At 37.1% G+C, this 22,223-nt stretch overlaps 4 protein-coding genes and 1 pseudogene across 6 annotated transcripts in view; 1 reads left to right on the forward strand and 4 right to left on the reverse strand.

Annotated features, from left to right (window-relative positions):
• Positions 1-721: 721 nt before the first annotated feature.
• LOC104699226 (protein DETOXIFICATION 41) lies at positions 722-3,545 on the forward strand. Its single transcript, XM_087454423.1, has 8 exons — positions 722-1,336; positions 1,645-2,189; positions 2,279-2,365; positions 2,446-2,502; positions 2,601-2,839; positions 2,941-3,059; positions 3,149-3,235; positions 3,309-3,545. The coding sequence occupies exons 1-8, from the start codon at positions 1,019-1,021 to the stop codon at positions 3,378-3,380; spliced, it is 1,524 nt and encodes a 507-aa protein (XP_087310549.1). The 5' UTR covers positions 722-1,018; the 3' UTR covers positions 3,381-3,545.
• LOC104792181 (pentatricopeptide repeat-containing protein At3g59040) lies at positions 3,434-6,485 on the reverse strand. Of its 2 annotated transcripts, none has more exons than XM_010518268.3 (6): positions 6,230-6,485; positions 5,587-5,902; positions 4,740-5,279; positions 4,498-4,622; positions 4,283-4,381; positions 3,434-4,215 (listed from the first exon to the last, which is right to left on the reverse strand). In XM_010518268.3, the coding sequence occupies exons 1-6, from the start codon at positions 6,283-6,285 to the stop codon at positions 3,597-3,599; spliced, it is 1,755 nt and encodes a 584-aa protein (XP_010516570.1). In that variant the 5' UTR covers positions 6,286-6,485; the 3' UTR covers positions 3,434-3,596. The 2 variants fall into 2 exon arrangements, with proteins under 2 accessions (XP_010516570.1, XP_010516572.1); XM_010518270.3 differs by having other exon boundaries at positions 6,240-6,479.
• Positions 6,486-10,626: 4,141 nt separating this feature from the next.
• Positions 10,627-22,223, reverse strand: part of LOC104792182 (polyamine oxidase 3) — a 57,608-nt gene continuing 46,011 nt past the window's right edge. The window contains exons 2-11 of the mRNA XM_087454433.1: positions 13,000-13,433; positions 12,728-12,843; positions 12,529-12,617; positions 12,294-12,407; positions 12,120-12,207; positions 11,941-12,026; positions 11,762-11,864; positions 11,579-11,676; positions 11,067-11,496; positions 10,627-10,977 (exon numbers count right to left, since the gene is read on the reverse strand). Coding sequence (XP_087310559.1) covers positions 10,678-10,977; positions 11,067-11,496; positions 11,579-11,676; positions 11,762-11,864; positions 11,941-12,026; positions 12,120-12,207; positions 12,294-12,407; positions 12,529-12,617; positions 12,728-12,843; positions 13,000-13,039 — 1,464 coding nt within the window. The 5' untranslated portion in view covers positions 13,040-13,433 and the 3' untranslated portion in view covers positions 10,627-10,677. The remainder of the gene's footprint in view (positions 10,978-11,066; positions 11,497-11,578; positions 11,677-11,761; positions 11,865-11,940; positions 12,027-12,119; positions 12,208-12,293; positions 12,408-12,528; positions 12,618-12,727; positions 12,844-12,999; positions 13,434-22,223) is intronic.
• LOC104792183 (transcription factor PIF5) lies at positions 14,073-17,003 on the reverse strand. Its single transcript, XM_010518272.3, has 6 exons — positions 16,303-17,003; positions 15,927-16,004; positions 15,088-15,820; positions 14,872-14,937; positions 14,422-14,775; positions 14,073-14,328 (listed from the first exon to the last, which is right to left on the reverse strand). Exons 2-6 carry the CDS (start codon positions 15,995-15,997, stop codon positions 14,212-14,214), a joined length of 1,341 nt encoding a protein of 446 aa, XP_010516574.1. The 5' UTR covers positions 15,998-16,004; positions 16,303-17,003; the 3' UTR covers positions 14,073-14,211.
• Positions 19,658-21,086, reverse strand: LOC104792185 (cytochrome b561 and DOMON domain-containing protein At3g59070 pseudogene; annotated as a pseudogene). Its single transcript, XR_015559762.1, has one exon. The product of XR_015559762.1 is annotated as a cytochrome b561 and DOMON domain-containing protein At3g59070 pseudogene (transcript).

Consider the following 22,223-nt stretch of genomic DNA (forward strand, 5'->3'; position numbering starts at 1 on the left):
GGATTATTTTGGTTGGTTGTAGATGGGCTTCAGGAGTAGTAGGGTGGCATATACATGGGCCTCAGAGACATTTTCTGGGCCACAATTCTCCAAAGCTGTTTTTTTTTTGGTGCACCCAAAAAGCTCATTACCAAATTGGGTACAAAAGAGAAAGGAATGGTGAATAATTATCGACGTGGAAGAGAAAATTGCTTCCCCATTTTTATTTGGATGAGTACAATGTCGAGACTAGCCGTTGGATCAATTCACATTCCTTGAAGAACATTAGGTACTGCTGTTACTATGAATTGACAGCCTCTTTCCACCGGATGTACTGTTCTTAATTATACACTCATATGCCAGCCTAGTGTTACTCTTTATCTTATTCTTATGCACATTACGTTTCAGTTGTATCATCTTTGGTTTCTCGATTCGGTAACAATACATTTTCTTGGTTCAGTGTCGTTTCGATCCAAAATTTTGGTTTCGTTTGCTTTGTTTTATTTTCCAGTTAAAACTCAAAACCAAAGATTAAAAAAATATATATACAGTATATTGATGTATGAAGATATATTCTAACAGTATAAAAAAAATGGTGTAGTGAAATTTAATTGAATCCGGTTCATGTACTGTGAATACTTGTATGGCTTAATTTCGAATGTTCATATTCTTCTTTCTTTAATCAGTTCTCAGATCAGATGTTTCTCTCTTTCTTATCATTTTTGTCTACAATCTCACATTTAGCTAACGTTTCAGAAACAAAGAAAAATACTGATCAGTAAAATCTCTAGTCTATTAACATAACTAGAGAATGGTTGTTACGTTTTCTTTTTTGTTAGAAAAAAATGGTTGTTGCACTACGAACTCAAATTCATCAGAATTCAGACCGAACAGTCATAAGAGATCAATACAATCGATTCATCTAAGGTCCACCACCCTCGAAGCCTCAACATAACCAAAACCAACAGTCGTAGCTAAACAAAGACACGAGAAAGGAAGACAAAAAAAAAAAAAAAAAAAAAAATCTGATAAACGAACCATGAGCTCCACAGAGACATACGAGCCGCTATTGAGACGGCTCCACTCCGATTCTCAGATTTCTGAACGGTCTTCGCCGGAGATAGAGGAGTTTCTCCGTCTTCGTGGATCCACGGTGACGCCACGCTGGTGGCTAAGGCTAGCCGTGTGGGAGTCAAAGCTTCTATGGACGCTATCTGGAGCCTCTATAATCGTCTCTGTGCTAAATTACATGCTCAGTTTTGTCACCGTCATGTTCACCGGCCATCTCGGTTCTCTTGAGCTCGCCGGTGCTTCCATCGCTACCGTCGGCATCCAAGGCCTCGCTTACGGTATCATGGTATGGTAATCAGATTTATTTCAGTCCGTATATATAACTCACCACGGTTTTAAACAAAGTTAACAACACTAAAAGTCTAAAACAGAGTAAAGAACAGAGGCCGACTTAGTACAACGCATAATACTTTATAATAATCTGCATACCGTTTTATAATTCAGTATGAGTTTCATGATTTTATCAATTTTCAATCTATGAATGATAACGAATTGTAAGGACGAATGAGAAGAGTAAGTAAGTTTTTCATATCTGTAATTTTTATGTATTGAACATTTTCAAAATTTAAACATTCTATTTACTAAATTGACTAGTTGGGAATGGCGAGCGCGGTCCAGACAGTATGTGGCCAAGCGTACGGAGCGAGACAGTACTCGTCAATGGGAATAACCTGCCAACGAGCCATGGTCTTGCACCTTGCAGCTGCATTTCTCCTCACGTTCCTCTACTGGTACTCGGGTCCAATCCTAAAAGCAATGGGACAATCCGTAGCCATCGCGCACGAGGGTCAGGTCTTTGCGCGCGGGGTGATTCCCCAGATTTACGCTTTTGCACTCGCTTGTCCGATGCAGAGGTTTCTCCAGGCTCAGAACATAGTGAACCCTTTGGCTTACATGTCCTTAGGAGTTTTCTTGCTCCACACGTTACTCACGTGGCTCGTGACCAACGTCCTTGATTTCGGCTTGCTTGGAGCGGCTCTGGTTCTGAGTTTCTCGTGGTGGCTGCTCGTGGCTGTTAATGGTCTGTATATCGTGATAAGCTCGAGTTGTAAAGAGACTTGGACTGGGTTTTCAACTAGGGCTTTTAGAGGGATATGGCCTTACTTCAAGCTCACGGTAGCTTCAGCAGTCATGCTATGGTAAACAGAAAGCTGCTTTGATTTGACCTGTTAAGTCTCTTTCTAGTTGTAAGAAAGCTGATTCCAAATTTGAAATGAAAAATCTGCAGTTTGGAGATATGGTACAACCAAGGGCTAGTGATTATCTCCGGTTTACTCACCAATCCAACAATTGCTCTAGACGCGATTTCGATATGGTATGTTTTCCCAGTGGAATCAAATAACAATCAATATTCTTGAGTCATATCTTGATCCGCTTTTAAAAAAATTTCTGCAGCATGTATTACTTGAATTGGGATATGCAGTTCATGCTTGGTCTAAGTGCAGCAATCAGGTATGCTTCAGTCAACAAAATGCAAAATGACACGTAGTTCCTATTATTTAAACTATATACAGATGCAAAAACCGTGCCGTTTGTGTGCTTTTGATTAGTGTCCGAGTGAGCAACGAGCTAGGAGCGGGAAATCCACGAGTGGCTAAGCTATCAGTGGTGGTGGTCAACGTCACGACTATTCTGATCAGCTTAGTTCTCTGTGTCATTGTGCTTGTGTTCCGCGTCGGCCTTAGCAAAGCCTTTACCAGCGACGCAGAGGTTATAGCAGCCGTCTCTGACCTCTTTCCACTCCTCGCCGTTTCCATTTTCTTAAACGGAATCCAACCAATTCTCTCTGGTAAAAACACACACACACAAAATAGACCTTTTTGTGAATGCAGTTGATTTGTGGTCTTTGTAGATTGATTTATTCTTTTTTGTTGAATTGGTGTAAAAAAGGGGTTGCTATTGGAAGTGGGTGGCAAGCAGTGGTGGCTTATGTGAATCTTGTTACTTACTATGTCATTGGTCTTCCTATTGGCTGTGTTCTTGGCTTCAAAACCAGTCTGGGAGTTGCTGTATAATCTCTCTCTTCTTCTTTTTTGCTCACTTCCTATGTATTTACACATATATTGTTTCTTAAGATTTGGGAGATTTTTCTTTACAGGGGATCTGGTGGGGGATGATTGCAGGAGTCATACTTCAAACCCTAACTTTGATTGTTCTTACACTTAGAACTAACTGGACTTCCGAGGTTAAACAGTGACAACCCTCTCTTTCTCTCAGTGTAGTCCATAATTCTTACCTTTACTCTGCATCTGTTGCAGGTGGAAAATGCAGCTCATAGGGTAAAGACTTCGGCAACTGAGAATCAAGAGACGGCTAACGAAGGAGTTTGAGATCAATAGAGACTGTTTTTTTTTCTCCTCCTTTGGTGGCAAGAGATACAATATGAAATAAGTACCCTTTTGATTCTTAAGTTATTTGAGGATTCAGAAACATATATCATTTCTTTAACTACAGACGAAACTAACGGACGAACTACTTAGTCCTCTTCTGCAAAATCTTAATCATGTGGCCTTAGATGATTACAAAAATAAAACTTTCTGTAGTTTTCATAACCCTACAAGTTCTTCCGTCTGTAAGCTATCATAACCCAAAGACCCTTCCTGTGCTTTATCATACAACACAGTTTCTCTTGCATCATCATCATCTCCTTCATCCTCATCCTCATCCTCATCATCACTAGATTCACTACTTATATCTTCCTCCTCTTCATCATCATCAGATCCATAAACTCTAGCAATAATGGTTGTTGTCTCATTTCTGAGACCAGTAAGTTCCTTAGCTTCCTCTAGCTCATCTTGAGTTGACGCTAATGATAAAAGCACATTCTTAGCTTTCTGATCAGGTGGTACCCCGCAACTCTCCATCTCTTTATACCAACCAATAGCGCTCCCGAAATCCTTGCACCTCCCAGACGCATCCATGATAGTTGTTAAGATGGTTTGATTCGCTTTGATGCCACTTAACCTCATTTTCTCATATACCTCCATCATCTTCTCAACATCATTCGCTTTTGCATACCCTTTTATCATTGTCCCGTAGGTGACTACATTCGGTTCAAATTTATCTACTTTTATCCTCTTGAAGAATTTCTCAGCACCCTCCATGTCAGAGGCATTCACATATGCTGATAACATAGTTGAGTAGGACCAGAGATCCGGGAAAATTCTGCGAGGGAAACATGTTAATTGCTTATCAATCTAAAACAAGCAAACATGATGGAAGTATTGTTTACCTGTCCCGCCGCATGCTATTAAAGACGGTCTTTGCTTGCTCCACCATCCCAGAAATAGCAAATGCATCAAGCAAAATGTTATAAGCTTTATGTGTCGGCCTGAAAAAAAGAGAAAAGAAAAATAATATATCCGAAAGAGAGGTCTACTTTCTAAACTCACTAGCTATAGCAGCAAAAAACAGTTGTTGGAAGCCAGCGAAATCCAAAAAACTGACCTTACACCAGCATCAAGCATCTCTTCAAAAACAGATAGAGCTTCTTCCTCTCTCCTGGCTCTTCCATATGCTTTGATAAGTAAAGCATAACTAACAACGTCGGGTTGGATACCAGATCTTTGCATCTGAAAATTGAACATTCAGTTAAAACGGTTAGATCCCTACTATTACAGGCCAAGGCATACCTCAATGGTGTTTCTAATGTATACTAATTATATAAAAGAAGGGATCATTCAGATCACCTGGTCATAGATCTTAGAAACTTCTTTATAATTAGTTTCAAAAGACATAAGGCTGTTGTAAGTGACAGTAGACTGGGGAACTCCTTTCCCAGCCATTGAAGCAAATACTTTTCGAGCCTTATCATAGTTTCCAGCCTTCTTGTACATGTATATCATCATGTGATACATCTTTTGATCCGGCTTTAATGGGGATTTCTTCTCATCTAAAAGGGTCTCAAAAACCTCTTCAGCTTCTTTAAATTTGTTCCCCTCTACAAAAGTCTTAAGTATAATCTGATAAGTTACAGCAGAAGGCTCTGGGCCTGAAGTCTGCATCCTCCGAAATATCGCTTCAGCATTGTTGCATTTGCCTCCTCTCCCATAAGATTCCATGAGAGCGGTATAAGAAATCACGTTTGGACTCGAGCCCATCTTACTCAGTACGCTCAAAACCCTTTCAGCTCCGTTAAAGTTTCCTAGTTTCCCATAAGCTGTAATGAGCATCAAAAAATCCATTTCACTGAAGTTCCACCAGTTCTGGTATCTAAGCCATTCAAGAATCTGAATTACAAAAGAAAAACGAAGTAACCAAATATCAGATACATCCCGACAACTTTCTAAACTTCAAAACTACGAGCTTGCAATAGTCAATAGTCTAACATTGCTGAGAGTAAACACAGTTTTTGTCACAACAAACACATCTATTTTGGCAGCATCAATATTGAAAATCCGCAATACCAGATTAAGATGACTCATCTAATATATTGTCTATCAAGATTCAAGACCAACTTCATGAAATTGGTTCAGCCAATTTTGAAAAGCAAAAGAAAAAAACATAAAAGGGAGTCGAATTCATTAGTGTCCATACCTCACTGACAAGGTTCCATTTCTTAAGCTGCTTAAATCTAACCAAAGTACCCAAAACAAGATCCCTGGGAAGACCTTGGTCACCGTCAGTTCTGTATTGCCTAAGCACGGGAACAGCAGAACCCGTAGATTCAATCTCTAGCATTAGCCCTCTCCATCTCTTCTGATCCGTCTCGTCAGCTGCATCTTTGAAAACCTCCATCTTCCTCCTCTTTTGCAGGAACTTCCTTGGGGCCAGCATTCCCATACAAATAACTCTGAATCGGTTTTGGATTTTAACACCAACATTGATTCTATTGTTCTGTAGGTTCCTCTGACTGACACAAACATAGAACACAGAGACGAATTTGTAAATTTTTAAAAACCACAACTTTTAATAGCATAAAAGAAAAGAACATAAACCCTAACAGTCACTACCCTCAGATAATAACCCCCACACAGCTTAAAAGCTTACCCAATCGATTGAGAACTCGACGAAACCCACCATAGAATTATAAAATTTGGAACACGCAGTCCCTTCTTTACATAGAATTATCCTAACCCGTCAATGGAAACGAAGGAAAATTTCTAGAAGAAAAGCAATTCTAAACTGAGAAACTGGTTTTGAAAAGGTAAAGAAGCGAATAAGAAAGAGAAAAGGAAACCTGTGATTACTTGAAGGAACTGAGACAAACGGCTTGAAAATTACAGTCTGTGACATTTATAAAGTTCGTAGCTTCTCCACTCTGTTCGTCGCGCAGCAGCCAAGACGACGAAGAAGATGAAGAAGAAGAAAGCTACTCTCTTTCTTCTCTTATCTTTAAAAAGTTAAAAACTTCAAAGTGGATATATTTTTTTTTAATAAACTTTTTTTTTACTCAAATTTAATTTCAATTGAAAGAAATTAGACCCCAAAACAATGGAGGCAGGCTTTTATGTAGGGGTGTCAAAATAGGTAATCCGACCCGATCCATATCCACATGGATATGAGATTGTGGGTGGGTTCTACCCGACCCATTTATTGTAATGGGTTGAATTTATATACCTAAACCCAATAATAGAAAATTCAATGGCTAAATGGGTTATATGGGTTACCCATATATAAATAAAATAAAATAAAATTAAATAATTAATATTCAATACATAACATATTATATAAAATAGAATTATAAAACCAACCAAAATTTTCAATCTTAAAATAATAATATCTAGATATTAAAATAGAAAAAGCATCATAAAATTCTAAAGCCAAAAATCCATAAAACCAAAATAAAAAAACCATTTTTGAATTTAAATAAAAATCATTCTTAATTAAAAAAAAAACACTTGAATCTTCTTTAGATGATCCGGTCCGATTCTTTAACTTTATAGTCTTCATTCTTCATCTTCCGCTTCATTTTCTACAAATTATTTGGGACAAATAATCAAATATTAGAAACTTGGCTATAATAATAAAATTATAACAATCATTTTTCTCTCTGTATATGAAAAATTTACCTTTTTCATCACCTGTAAAACCAAATAACCAAGATCTAGTGCAAAGTAAGGCTTGAACATGCTTAGAAAGAAGTCGACTCCGGTATTTGTTAAGAACACGAGAACCAATACTGAAAGATGATTCTGAAGCTACTGTAGTAATAGGAATACTGAGCACATCCAATGCCATACATGATAACGCACCAAATTGATTACTATTATCTTTCCAGTAATCCAAAACACACATGTCAGGAAAATTCTTCATCTCTAATTTTGGTTCATCCAAGTAAATATCCAAGAGTGACTTTCCCTCATCCGAAACATTAGGAGCATCATCCAAATCAAACAAGTCCTACATTATGCCAACGTCAAACATGTTATCATATGACTAATAAATTATTAATAAAAAAAACTATGAATATTAAAACTTACGTCATCAAATTGTTCTCTACCACGTTCAGTGGAATGATGATGAGAAGAAGATGTTGTTGCAGAGTTCGTGGGCATCGAAAACTTGCACATGTATTCGTCAAACAATGTAGTCATTTTATCTCTCAAATAATTTACCTTTGCTTGACAAGTACTTGGATCGAGCTCATCGTAAAGACGGGTCAAGAGCTTAAACTTCATTCTAGGATCAAGAATAGCACCCATTGCAAGTATAACACTGTATTGTTCCCAATACTTATCGAACTTAATCCGCATTCTACAAGCCATCGCTTTGATAAGCTCATCACCGTTTGTTTCATTCTCTTTCAGCAAACGCTCAATCTTCCACACATGCCCAAAATAGAGATTAGATGTAGAGTAGCTTGTACCTGACATTAGTGTGGTAATCTTGTAGATTGGCTTCAAAATGTCACATATTTTTGATGCTCTTGCCCATTCTTCATTCGATGGACAACTCTTGTAGCTTTTATCAACCATCCGAAATCTATTAAAAGCTCGTTGATATTTTAAAGCTTTCTCGAGCATCAAAAAAGTTGAGTTCCATCTAGTCTGAACATCCAGAGACAAAACTACCCCGTTACCACCTTCTACGCATTGCTCAAACATAATCCCTCTTGATTTTGAAGCTTTGACATACTTGACACTATCTCTGATCTTGGTTAAAGCACTACTAATAATCTTTAGTCCATCTTGCACAATAAGATTTAGAATGTGCGCACAACATCGAACATGGAAGAATTCACCTCCACATAACAAGTTGTCATCCAAATTAAGCCGCTCTTTTAGTATCTCTTGCATTGTGTCATTCTCTGAAGCATTATCTAGAGTAAGAGTGAATATCTTTTCTTCAATTCCCCACTCTTTGAGACAATCATGGATTTTAGTAGCCAAAGCATCGCCGGTGTGTGCAGGAGGTATGTCACAAAATGACAAGATCTTGCTATTCAAAGTCCAGTTTTCATCAACGTAATGGGCTGTCAAAGATATATAACCTTCACCAGAAATTGCTGTCCAACAATCTGAAGTTAAACATATCCTACTCTGAATCCTTTCCAACTCTATCTTCATCTTATTCTTCTCACTCTCCCAAGTTTTAACAACGTCCATCGCTGCTGTGTTTCTAGTGTAGTAGTTGTAATCTGGATTCAGATACTGAAAAAACCCTCTCAGCTCTTCATACTCAACAACAACAAAAGGAAGATCATGTCGAATTATAACCCTACTGAACTTCTCCCGAACAACACTTTGATCAATCTTCAATTTCCTAGTCTTTCCATCTGCATCAGTTAGTACATCAGCTATATTCCGATATTTTGCCTTCTTAATGCATCTCAGATGATGACGCTTCATAGGAGATGTTCCTGTGGTAGATTCAAACACAAGTTTATCACCACAATAGTTACACTGAACTCGATTCTTGTCATCGGCACCTTTTCCAATATGTGTAAAATGTTTCCACATTTTTGAAGTTTTTTTCCTTGGTTTACGAGATTTTTCCTGCGGCTCACCTCCAGCTTCATCACCTAATGATGGCTCGTTGGTTAGATCAATATCATCATCCTCATCCATCATCATCTCTTCTTTGTCAGCCACGTTTGACTCCCAATCATCCATATTGAGTCTGTTCGTTTCGTCGCCGCAAGTACCTGCGGTTGCGTCAACCGCAGCTATCGTTGTTCGTTTGGTTGCCGCAGGTACCTGCGGCATGACGCTGCGACAAACGCAGCTTCTGATTTTGAACGTCGATTAAATGCGGCGATTAAAAAAGTTGTGTTTGCCGCTGCCGCAGCCGCTGCCGCCAGCGTCAACGAAACGAACAGACCCATTATCTATCCAAAAAAAAAAATTATATATTAGTCAAAGTTATCATTCATGGCATGGGTTTAGTTCAGATAAAAAAACATGCATGGGGTTAAATATGAAGTTATAATATAATCTATCGGTTCCAATACAAGGACGAACACAGGAAGCCATTAGCCAGTCTATTTTGTTTTTACATACATCATAACAGATTAACATGCATGTATAGGCACAAATATTATTAATTATAATCTAGTAATATTGCAATTACATACCCTTAAACGAAGACGTTGACATGCTTTCGAATTCGGAATTAGATGACAAGAATGAATAAGAAAGAAAAAAAGCAAGAAGAATGAGATACGAGAAGCAACTTATGAAGGAAAGAGAGAATGACGGCTCCTATTTATAATAGTAATACATGAACCTTTCCCAGAAAAAAAATTAGTAATACATGAACGAAAGAATAAACGCTTAACATTTATTTTTAGATCATTTACATTTATATATATATTTTTCTATTTTAATTTTCAGCAAAAAAAAGAAAAACTTCACATTTACTTTAGATCATTTACATATAAATTATTATTTACTTTTTTTTGTTTTTACCAAAGAAGAAAACTTAACATTTATTTTAGATATTTTACATAAATTACTTGTAAGAAAAAGATATTTCACATATTAATATATACATATATATATTATACATATTATTTTTGTTTTTTCTCGATTAACCCATTGGTTACCCATAACCCTAATAGGTTTACCCCGATAAACCCACGAACCCGTTGGACGAACCCATCAAAACCCATTTATTTATATGGGTATAAAAACTTAACCCATACCCGTTAAAATAATAGACAAACAGGGTAAACCCATGGGATTTAACCCACTTTGACACCCCTACTGAGGATAATGCCCATATCAGCACCTGATATTTACATATATATATGAATCGAGTTACGACATCATTTAACAAGAGCTATTGGTTCAAAACTCTCGTCTTGTCTCAAATTGAGTAAGGTTATGTACTTATGAATGTATGAAAATGTGATGTAAAAATTAGAAAGAAGGATGAAAGTAAAAGTTTGATTTTTTAGTTGCAATAAAGAAAAAAGATTCCTTACTTAAAAGATTGATTGCGCTTGGTATATATAGTTCTTGGATCAGATGGATTACAGAGTTAATCAACAACATTGCACAGTTGACTTGGAGGACTAATCATCTGAATCAGGTTTTTTAAGTAAAAAGACTGGTATTCATACGCTCAAGAGTTTAAATCTCATAAGCTTTTTTTCTTTTCTTTTTTCAGTTTTATCACACGAAATCAAATCAATTCTAAGAAAGTTTCCATATGGTAACTATAAATCAAACCCCGAGTTTTAAATTACATACGAGAGATCAGAAGAGGGACAGAGGTAGGAGCTTCCTCTTCAATCTCATGCTCAAGCTCTCCATAGCGCTCGAGCACACGCATCCTGCAGTCTTCAGCAGCCAGCAATCCGGTTGAATAAGCACCGTGCACTGATCCCGGGTAGCTCGTGCTAGTGGCTTCACCAGCAAAGAATAGGTTATCCAATGGAACTCTCAGCCTCTCATAGAGGTCGTGAGGTTTGTTCACCATGTCATAGCTATATGATCCTAATGAATTGATGTCTGATCCCCACCTTGATACCAAATAATGTATCTGCCAACAACAACAACAAAACCAACCATTAAAGCTTTGTACACTGGCAAAAAGATATAGTTATAAGAAAGATAGGTTTAGAGCAGTACCGGTGAAGATGCATCTGGAAGAATTTTTTGGAGTTGCGAAAAGGCAAAATTTGCAGCTGATTCATCAGATTTTTTCTCGATATCTCTAGCAAGCTGACCAGCCGGCATGTAAACAAGGACAGGATGGCTAGTGGCTTTATGCAGGTTCAAGAAATAACTGCATCCGTAGGAAGTTTCTGCAACCACTCCTAGAAACTCTACGTTTGGCCAAAATACATTGTCAAAGTGCAATATGATCTTGTTCTCGATTCCTACACCGAGATCGTTGATAGCTTCTTGTTTCCACTGTGGAAGCTTTGGTTCAAATGTTATCGTTCCTGACTTTAGGACTCCGAGAGGAAGAGCAATGACTGCAGCATCCGCAACAAAGGTGTCTCCTTTCTCTGTAGTCACCTTAACTCCACTGTGGCGCCTTACAATTTTGGTAACCCTGACAAAACAAAAGGCCAATTAGGTTCAGCTGCAGATCTAGGAAAAAAAAGGTGGACACTCCTTTGACAAACAAATTTTACCTGTGGCTTAGACGTATATCAAGACCTTTCGAGAGAGTGTTGATAACAGGACGATACCCTCTTACCATAAGACCATGTCCACCGGGCAACAGTTCTTCCTGCGAATGTTTTAATTGACAAATCAAGAAACCAGAACATATGTCAACCACTGAACTGAGAACGACTGGCAATTTAGTTACTAACCTGGTCCCAACACTTCGCCGAGATGGTTTCAGCATCAGCAGCAAACCATCCTTCCATGCGGCACAAGTACCACTGAAGCACATTATGGGCAATCCCCTCCAACCTGAAAGCAAAACAATCTAACTGAGCATGCAACAAATATAAAAGCGGATAAACATTGAGACAATATGTTTCCATACCTCAATTCAGGGTTCCTCTTGAACACAATAGAAAAGGCTTGAGCGATTGACATGTCTTCATCCTGCTCATCCCTGACTTTACAGATCTGCATTTGTGAAACAACTATCTAGTTAATAAAAAATACGCAACATCTAGAAACACAATTAACAGAAAATTTGAAGACCAAGTACACACACACCTGTTCCAGAATGTGCTCAAATTTTTCGCCAACTTGTGTTACCAACTCTTGAGGGACTTGGTTACCAGCCTTATCGAATAGAGCATAGCTGCAGAAAACAGAATTGCACCACGAGTTTTAAACAAAGAGAGAAGATGTGTTACGATGTACATTCAGAATATCCAAAACACACACCTTTCAAGATCGTGATCATACAAAACTGAATTGTCACCACTAGTGCGATAAAGGGGTAATCCTAATCTACCAATAACTGCAGCCAAAGGGTTCTCTTTACAGACACCATGCAACCTGTCACAAAAAGATGTTGCTTAGTTAGCATCAACGAAAAAAAGATACAAGGGTAAGAGAGAGAGAGAGAGAGAGAGAGAGAGAGAGAGAGAGAGAGAGAGAGAGAGAGACATGAAATTACCAAGATGCACCCAGATCAACAGGAAAACCGAAAGAGTAATCAGTGTGAACTCGTCCACCAATTCTGTCACGAGACTCCAATAGCACAACCTGGAAAAAAGAGTAATGAAGACAAAAGAGTAGTAAGACCCTGCACTTGGTACAACAAAACATACTTCCTCTAAACAACATTGTAGTAACCTAAGAGATTGCAGACAGACCTGAAAGGAAGCATCTTGAAGAGTGCGAGCAGCTGAAATCCCAGCCATACCACCTCCAATCACTATCACTGAAGGTGAACTCTTCTTCATCTTCTCTTCGGTTGAGACACAAACAGCTGGTGAAACACAAACAACATACCAAACAGTTCAAACCCATTAAACAATACTTGCAAGAGAACTAAAAAAAAACCTAAATTTCATTGTCACACAAAAGGATTAAGATTTCAAAACGAAAAAGCAAAAAACAATCATACAAAAGTAAAAGGTAATACCTTTACGCAGCTGACGATTAGTTTTGCCTCCAGACTCCATGATTCAACAAGTAATTAATTACTCTCTCTCGAGAGAGAGAGATAATTCAAAAATTACTAACACTATTGTAATAGAGCGATAAAGGATCTAACGATTTCTGCTCGAAAAGAAGGAGCGAAATCGGCAATTGAGGAGAAAAACTAAGAATTGAGATGAGAAGACACGTATTATTATTACTCAAGTAATTTGAAATCGGAAATGTAAAACCTCGTTTTCTATACAATTTCATGCGGTTTTGCCCTTTTATCTTTTACGATTTTCTGCAAAAATATTTTAAGATCAGATTCGAGTTCTCCCAAACAAAATGAATGAGCCAAAATCAAAAGAAAAGATCTCTAGAGCGATCGAGAGAGAGAGAGAGAGATGCCAAGGACAAGGAGAGTCGCAGCTTTTTCTATTATTATTAATAATAAATCGTGTTGGTTTGAGACTGCTGAGCTGTAGGACTTTGATTGGTTGATTTATTTATTTTATATTTTATACGTTTGTGTTTTCTACTTTGCTTTTGGAAACCTACGCGCTTGGGTGTTTCATCTGGAGAAACTCGCCCTTGCTATACGACACGTGTCATTAGTGAATCGTTAATTTGGTTTCACCGTCCTAATAAATAACTTGGGAAACTAGAAATTGAGTGCTTAATAGTAGTAGTTAATACTATAGTTTGAAGGTATGGGACACGTTACGTACGAATCGTGGTTGAGTAAGTCACGTTAGCGTTTTCTGTTTTTCTTTATAATCGCGTGAACGTTTGAGAAGCATAAATAAGAGCTAAATGAGGCCAAACAAAAAAAGCCCATGAGAGTGTCATTTCAGGCCCATGTATGCCTTTTATACCTGTTTTTCTGAATGCTCTTCTTGATCAGAACATATTACTTAATCTGAAAGAATACGTATCAGTTTAAAAAAGATTGATGCAAATTTTTGAACAAAATATATGTATGTGTTTGTTCTTATTTCTCAACATTTGATTGACTGATATAATTATTGAACTGTTTAAAATAAGTTATACGTAAGTATTGATGACGCTACCTTATTGGATCTATATATATATATATATAATCCATTTTGTTTTAAAGTTTTTTTTCATCCCGACCAAAAATAAATAAAAATGGGATATATTTGCCGTAAGAATAATAATAATCTCGGATAAAAATAAATATTACTACGCCACGTCAGCCTATTTTATCCATACGAAGACTGTCGGTGGAAGCCGGTGCCGACAGTTGACTTTGCGGTCCCGCCGGAGACCCAAATCTCATCATGTCCGTTGGCTGTTGTTGTTGCACTGCCTGCATTTAATTTTTAAACATGACACGTCAGATATTATATCTATTAAAATATTTATCGCTCCTCGTAAACGATGTCGTTTTTTTGCAACTGACCTGATTCGCCACCGGCGGCATCTGAGGGAACCCGCCCATGTACCTAGCGAGCTGCTCCGACAGGATTTGGTTCTGTGCTTGGAGCTGGAGTTGAACCGGGTTTTGACATACTAAACCGGGATGGTTCTGCGGAGCTGACCGGTTCATAACCGGAAATTGACGCAATTGCATCTGACTCTGCATAGCCATCTGGTTAATGTACGGTGATGATTGTACGCCGGGAAACATCATCGGAGTCGTTGCTGCTGCTGCTGCCGCCGCCGCCATTCCACTTCCCATCCACATCACTTGGAGTTGCATTTGAAGTGATTTCAAGTAATCAATCGCTTCATCCAATATCGAAGCTTTATCTGTCTACACACACACCAAGAACACACCATTAATCAATCTTACATAATTATCATTACTTCTATGAGTCCTTTTTTTTTTTAATATGTTTCATCAACTTACTTTACTGCAATGAGGTATGAGTTCTTGAAGAGCTTTCATTCTTTCGTTGATTCGATCTCTCCTCCTCTATAATAAGGGATCAAGATCACAAAAATATATTTAGCAGAAATTTTAAAACCGACTTATTGCTTAAAATAAAAAGAGTTTTTTATATGTAAATGTAAAACTCAACGAGGAAGAATGAAGAAAGAAGTGTATATATATAACATAACATACCCTTTCTGAGAGATTATGAACTTCGGCTGCACGGCTTCTTCGTGTAGATCCAGACCGTTGGCTCGATTTGTTTCCTGTGACTTGAATATCATCGGTCGAGGTCAAAGGTACATCTGACTGAGAGACAGATTCCTGATCCGCGTCCATTACATGTTTTCTTTTACGGTCAATGGTAACGCTTCTTCCACTAACGGTTTCTTTGTTGTTCCTTCCGTAGCTGCAACCGGACGAGCCACCGGACGAAGTATCGAGTCTTTCTTCGACGTTCTTGCTTCCATCAGTCATAGATACCGGAAGTGTAGTCACTTGATGATCATTCGTAGACTGGTTTCTACCACAATGGCTCGGCCCGACGGTTATAACAGAGGACCTAAACTTGGGAGGAGCCATGGCCTGAGCCTCGTTCTTAACTGTCTCTTCGACCGACCGTGGCTTCTCTGGACTGCCGATGTGATTGACTGTATAGAAGAGATGAGAGGAGAACTCAGATTCGAAGGGGTCGACGACGTCATCGGGAGGGTATTGGATCCAGGAGACGGTTTCTTGATCATCAAGAAGAGCGTTGTTATTAGGCTTCGGTACTGTTTCTTGGTCGTCAAGAAAAATGTTGTAAGGTTTTCTTAGGGTGTCTTGTTTGTGGGTTTGGACTTGGACTGATGGTTCTCTGCGAGCTTGGCTCTGCAAAACTACTTGGCCATCTCTCCACAATAGCTCCACTAGTTCATCTTCTGGTCTGTACCAAAATATGAACAAACACATATACTATTAAACTGATTGTAACTAATTAAAAAGTGAAGTTGGTAACTATAAAATAATTGACTTCTGAATATTTTATATACCTGATTGATCTTTTATTAGTGGGCATGTGAAAATTATCTTCAAAATTCCAATCAGCAAACACTTGTTCCATGTCTGATCTGTAAAAGATACCCAAATAAGAATATACAGTATTACTTTTTTCGTAAGTGAATAAGAAATTATTTGATTTCTGTTTAGTACTATATAATGATTAACAACAGGAGCTTTTACATGAGGAGCAAAAAGGGATGATGAAAGCAATCAACTTATGGAAATCCCAACAACAGTATATAATCATTAGAAAATAATTAAACCGAAACAACCCACTCTCCAGCAATCAAGGAGGGAATGATTAAATAAGGCAACTAATTCTATATATAGTAAACTCTTTGAACCAAAAGCCTTAAAAGAAATTACCAGATTTAGAAGCCTCTGAATGAAAAGAAGATTTAGCGAGATTATACGTGACAGAATCGAGCTAGATAGGAGAGAAGAACAAAAGGGAAAGAAGAACAAAAGATTCTCTCTCCTTACACAAACCTTATGGGGGGGGTGTTTTTTTCTCTCTATAGAAAAGGAAATTGTACAGAAACTGAGAGAAGAAAGTTAGAAACAGAACAGAGAACACAAAGAAAGAGAAAGAAGAAAGAGAGGCTGAGGTTCTTTGCCAGGTTCAGACAGAAAGCGACAAGAGGGTAGAGGGAAGCAGCAGAGAGATTACACAGGGGAGGAGCGAGAGGAGATAATGATTCGGTGGGGGCAAATGGTGCCGAAACTGATCAAGATGAACAACACGTGTCGAATTGTCAGACAACTAGTTAAGAGTTAGTTGGACCCCACCATCTTGTCCTGTGATGAAGGGTGAGAGTAAGAGAGAGATCTATTGCTCGATTTCTAGAGGTGGTTTCTGATCTGTACCTTATCTGCAAATAACACTCTCTTTTAATTTGATGAGTCTTGACCAATGATGAAGGGTGTTTTTTGCCAAATCATACGCCCTCCTACTTATCATATATATGTTTCTTTCAATCCAATAGTATCTATCTTATCATAAGTAAACAAATTGAGCTTCTTTATTTTTCTACGATGCTTTTGATGAGTTTATCATCTACTACTGTATGTATATTATGAATAGTATAAGAAAGGGTTTATATATAATTTATCTGAATGCAAATTTTTGTTTTTGTCAGAGTCTCATTCAAAACCTACCGGAAATTTATCTCGATGAATCATCATTATTTCCCCGGCAAATTTCCACATTGCATTTATTTCACATGTTGACTTGCATACTAAAAGCTATACGTACGATCGTAAGTTTTTGTGTTATACATACGATTTTTTAGTTGACATTATGAATTTGGTTGGAATTTAAAACACCTGATTTCAGTATAAAGTACTAAAACACCTTCTTTTTAGCAAACTAATTACAATGTTCTGGATAATAATCACAATTTTTAACCTAAGTACATAATAGAGACGTCGTCGTAATGCTAATATGTGGACCTTTGTGACTCGTTGTCATGGACCACAGACAATGGTCCACCAAAATTATGCTTACATTGATTTCCGAATCCTTATCACATATATATTTTTTTTAATTATACTAGACCAATTTTGAACCCTTATCACATCAGTCTTATCGTTTAATGTCCATAAAACAACATAATATGATTGATAAGGTCTTGAAAAAATTACATTGCAACTTACAAGTCAACATGTATAGTGGGCGCATTGTGAACAAAGCATCCACCACCGAAAGACGACATGTTCCTTAGAAGTTTTATGGCCCTCATTTGCTTTTCCCACGAAAGAGACGAAGTTAATTTGTAATAGCGCGTCCATTCAAAGCTATAGAAAGCCATAAGCCATGTAAACAATAAGTTTTGTTTCCAGCCATATGTAGTATATTGCAAACATATGATACTTAAATATGACTATAGTTTAGTGAACAGAACTGAATAGTAGTAACGTACACTTGGTCGAAATATTTATTTTGTATGCATTATTTCTTTTGATAATTTATCTTGCATGCAAGTTGCAAGTTATTGATAAACTAACTGATAGATATATAGATTATTTTTGTCGGGGACGAAATATATAAAAAAACGTAGTTATCCGAATCAAGCAAAGATGACACGGTTATCACTACCGGTTCCAACCATATAATTCATAAAACCCCAAAATCCATACCATGATTTTGTTTTCTAATTAAAATTTTGAATTTGACTCAAAATTGTGTCGCTGTATGCGAATTTATATTGTCATTGGTAAAATAACCCATGTCGGCATAAGTCGTCGCCGTTGGATAATTAATTAATTTCATCTTCTAACCGATAGATGAACGAAAAAAAACTCCAACAATTTGACATGATAGTAAACATAGAACTAATAAATGAATATGTCAAGATATTAAGGAACCATATGTATTAAACATATGATAAATATTTTACAATTTGTAACATCACATAAAAAATTATCAGAATAGAAAAAAAAAAAAAGAAAAAGAGTTTATCAGAGAAGGCCAAAATTATATAATTCATAGTGGAATTGTACAGTATTGGGGTCATTGGAGATTGGGCCTATTTGTTCAGCCCAGTATAGATCTAAAATAAGAATGATCAGAAAGGGCCGAACACAAAAAAAAACCCTAAATCTATCTATAAGAGACCGTTCTGAAACGTTAGGGCGCGGCGGTGCAGGAAGGCGGATTTAGCGGCGGAGGAGGGTGGATGGTATGAAAGGCTAGAAGCGGCGGGGAAGTATGTGGATAAAGAAAAAAATAAACCTGAGGGGAATATATGATGTTCTTTATAGTTTTCAATCTGAATTTCAAATCCGCCGCTCGCTTTTCCCATCGCCTTTCTCCAGTCTTCTCTGATCTGCTCCGCCCGCCGACCTTGTGATGATTACAGTTCTGAAGGTCCATCCATACCAAAAGATTATTCAAATCTAAAACTTCTTGTGCTAAAGAAATTTCAAAAATATTTTATTTTTAATTTTTTTTGCAGTTAATTAACTCGTGCAGAAGATTCACGAATTTATAAAATCATTCGTTTGCTACCCAAATTTCAGTTTTTGTTTTTGTTTTGTTTTTTGGTGTGGAAAGTAGCAGAATTAAAGAAATCGCAGAGATGAAATGGAACATGAGTTAGAGATTACATTGCTTTAGTTTAGAACCTGGTAGAAGCTCATAAATACTTTAAAAGCGAGGTAGAAGCTCAATAAGAGCAATCACTTAAAAAGCTCTAAGCTAGGCGAGTGAGCAACCATTGAGATGAAGTTGAAATTTGAAAACCTCCTACAAGAAGTGTCTTTTATCCTTTTGAACGGGAAAGACAGACAAAACAAGTGTCTGGGACGTTCATTAAACCTGTCCTGATGTAAGATCAAGAAATTGAATGCGTGTTTTGTTTGAGTATGCGTGTTTAAACCAAATAGCTTCAGTCCATAGAACCACTTGAGCCGAAGGTGAAAGGAATTCACATGTTTTCTTTGAGTATGTCCTCTTGATCCTTGAATTGTCAGGATTTTGTTTCTCCGTTGACATGTATTAACAGTTTTCTCCTTTAATGTCCGAATTTTGTTTCTCAAATCACTTTTTTTTTTTTTTTTTTTTTTTTTATATCTACTGAGGACTTTGAAGAATATATCAACAGTGTACTTTGGGCTGTCCACAGGAAAAGCGCAAAAACTTTTTACACCATTACAAACTCCAATCAAACATTTTGAGGCATAAGGGGAAGAAACGAATAATGGCTAGTTATATGTTCAGTTTGTTCCAATGAATAAAAGAACTTCTATTAATAAAAAAAATAATTCATCTTCTACAAGTAAAACCGAAGAATGACTAATGTAAACAAAAAAACCAATAATGACAAACTAAGACAATTTTAAAACATCCATAAAAACAAAAGAAAAATTAGACTGCATCAATAGAATTCGCTTGATCAGCTTTTAGATCTTTTGCTTTCTTGCACAACAAGCTACCCCATCTCTTCTTGAACTGTAAAATCTCCATCACAATCGCAAAGGTTGCGATTGCACAAATTATTGTCGTGTATGCGATCTTCCAGCCGCTTCCCGGTTGTAGAATGGACAAGCCTTTGAAAATGTTGTACACGCTCAATATAACCACAATGTACCCTACTGTGTGGTGATACCAGTTCCAATATTTTCGGAACCTATGATCCTTGTTTGGTCTTGCTTTGAGTGCAAGTATCTGCAGAAACCCTAAAGCGAATAGGAGCAACCCAATCACCGTATGCGCTGTTTTCCTCAAACCGGTATATTTGGCCATGTAGATTGCTGTTCCTAATCCTCCAATTAAACCGGAAAAATAACCGGTTGTTTGACAAATTATGTGTACATAGAACCATGTAGGATCTAATACTTCGTATGTCTTCATATACCTTGCGGCCATAACTCCGATTGGCATGAGAATTCCCCAACTCACTGCATTTATAACTCCATGGATTTGCTTTACCAACAATAAGTTTCCGTTAACCGATTTTGTCGATGTGACCTGTCCAGAAAGCAAGTTCAAAGACGCCATAGATTTGAGATGATCTCCACTCATTGCGTGCATTCCAAGTGTATTTCCTTCCTTCAGCGGGCCGTCTTGCCATAAGTGATTCACGACGGTTGTGTTAGGAGACAAAAATAAATTTGCAAATATCGTCATCTCCCCGTCAATATATTCAGCAGATACTTGTGTCACGCGGATGGTAAGAGGAGACTCTTGAAGCAGAGGAGCGTAGCTATTAACGGAGGAAGTATATGCACGCATAACGCCAGAAGTTGAGTTACGGTACGCTACAATAGCTTGAGCACCTAACATGCCTTTTTTCGTCGGGTTTATGGCCCAAGCGATCCAACTAGAAGACTCTAGATTGGCGTGACGGTAAGCAACTTCAAGAGCTCCGGTTTCTCGAACATAGCTAAAGTGTAGAAAAGAGTCTAACACCGGGAGATCTGTGCAAGAGCTAAAGGTTTTTCCGTTTTTGAAGCTATGAGATTCACATCTAGCATGAAGTCCTTGATCTGTTGCTGCTGTAGTAAAAGCTGGAATCAACACGAACATGCAACACAAAACGACTAAAGCGGCACTTGAAAAGAAAGACATGATGATGATGATTATGGTTGTGGGTTTTTTTAAGGGAGCTAGAACACGAATTTGGTTACGATTTTGGAAAAAAGAGATTTGTGATGTTTTGGTGATATACAAACTTTGAGTATTTCCGCAATATTTATAGTGAGTTACATTTACGTCCTAATGTCGTTAGGACTTAGGACTACGTTTCCATATTACGATCTTGTTTCCTTTTTGTTTTAGCTTAAGTTTCCATATCCCATAAGGAATCTAATTCATTAATCCAAATTAAAAAAAAAAACTTTTCACATCTTTGCTTTATCTAACACGATCTTCATTAATCCAAAATAATTTAATTTTTCTTTCTAAAATATTAGATTAATATTATTTAGAAAAATAAATTGTTTTTTTTTAAACTATTAAAAAAGTTTCTATAAGATAATCTTCTAGGTTTAAATAAAATAAAAATTATAATCACTTTAAATAAAGTTTACCCATTCAATTAATAAATGAAAATATTTGTAGTTTTCAAAATTCAAGTCTATTTCAAGTGTATATAGGACATGTTAACACATATACAGAGATTGCTGTATTTTGGTTCGAACTAAACTAACCGATTGCTAATTTACAAGTATTATCTTTTTTTTTTTTTTTTGGTTCATGTCGACAATTTGGCTAGATACACGTTGCCACGAGAAAGTCAAAATCAAATCATTTTATTTTGTTTGTGTTTACTTGGAATAGTACTGTCGCAATGGAAAAGTATTTTAACCTTTTCTCCCCCGGTCAACTTCTAACTTTATACGCTTTCGGGGGTGACTACAAACAAGCATTTATATGTTTTTCGTGTATGTTGAATTAGTTCAAAAGATTGTAATTTCAGATCAATGTTACGATCAATCAATAATTATAAAAAAAGTTCACTAGTTTGTTTGGTCATAGTCAAACAGTTTAAGAGAAAACGTAAGGACTTGTCCTCCCTTATCGTCAAACATATATACAATTCTCTTCTAAGTTTAAAATTGATCCCAAATTGAATAGTTTTGTTATAACCGACCGGTCAACTTTAACGACTCTGCTTTATAGTAGTAATTAGTTAATAACACACACACTAAGAATGGTGGAAATTATTATATTGGCATGGGTCTATTTTCATAATGCATGCGTTCGTTGAATCTTCTTCTATTGTATTGTGACGAGTCTATATTATTTTGGCATTCTTCGTCTTTAAAAAGGTTATAATCGATAG

The sequence above is a fragment of the Camelina sativa genome, chromosome 6, assembly GCF_030686135.1.
Source record: "Camelina sativa cultivar CO46 ecotype springtype chromosome 6, ASM3068613v1".
Classification (NCBI taxonomy): Eukaryota; Viridiplantae; Streptophyta; class Magnoliopsida; order Brassicales; family Brassicaceae; genus Camelina; species Camelina sativa.

Coding starts and splice junctions, on each gene's coding strand:
- LOC104792181 (XM_010518268.3), bottom strand. CDS start 6,285: ATGTCACAGACTGTAATTTTCAAGCCGTTTGTCTCAGTTCCTTCAAGT. Junction 5,280..5,586: donor AATGGAACCTTGTCAGTGAG/GTATGGACACTA, acceptor TTTGTAATTCAG/ATTCTTGAATGGCTTAGATA. Junction 4,623..4,739: donor TTTCTAAGATCTATGACCAG/GTGATCTGAATG, acceptor TTCAATTTTCAG/ATGCAAAGATCTGGTATCCA.
- LOC104699226 (XM_087454423.1), top strand. CDS start 1,019: ATGAGCTCCACAGAGACATACGAGCCGCTATTGAGACGGCTCCACTCC. Junction 2,366..2,445: donor CTAGACGCGATTTCGATATG/GTATGTTTTCCC, acceptor AAATTTCTGCAG/CATGTATTACTTGAATTGGG. Junction 3,236..3,308: donor GAACTAACTGGACTTCCGAG/GTTAAACAGTGA, acceptor CATCTGTTGCAG/GTGGAAAATGCAGCTCATAG.
- LOC104792183 (XM_010518272.3), bottom strand. CDS start 15,997: ATGGAACAAGTGTTTGCTGATTGGAATTTTGAAGATAATTTTCACATG. Junction 15,821..15,926: donor ACTAATAAAAGATCAATCAG/GTATATAAAATA, acceptor ATTTTGGTACAG/ACCAGAAGATGAACTAGTGG. Junction 14,776..14,871: donor TCATACCTCATTGCAGTAAA/GTAAGTTGATGA, acceptor GTGTGTGTGTAG/ACAGATAAAGCTTCGATATT.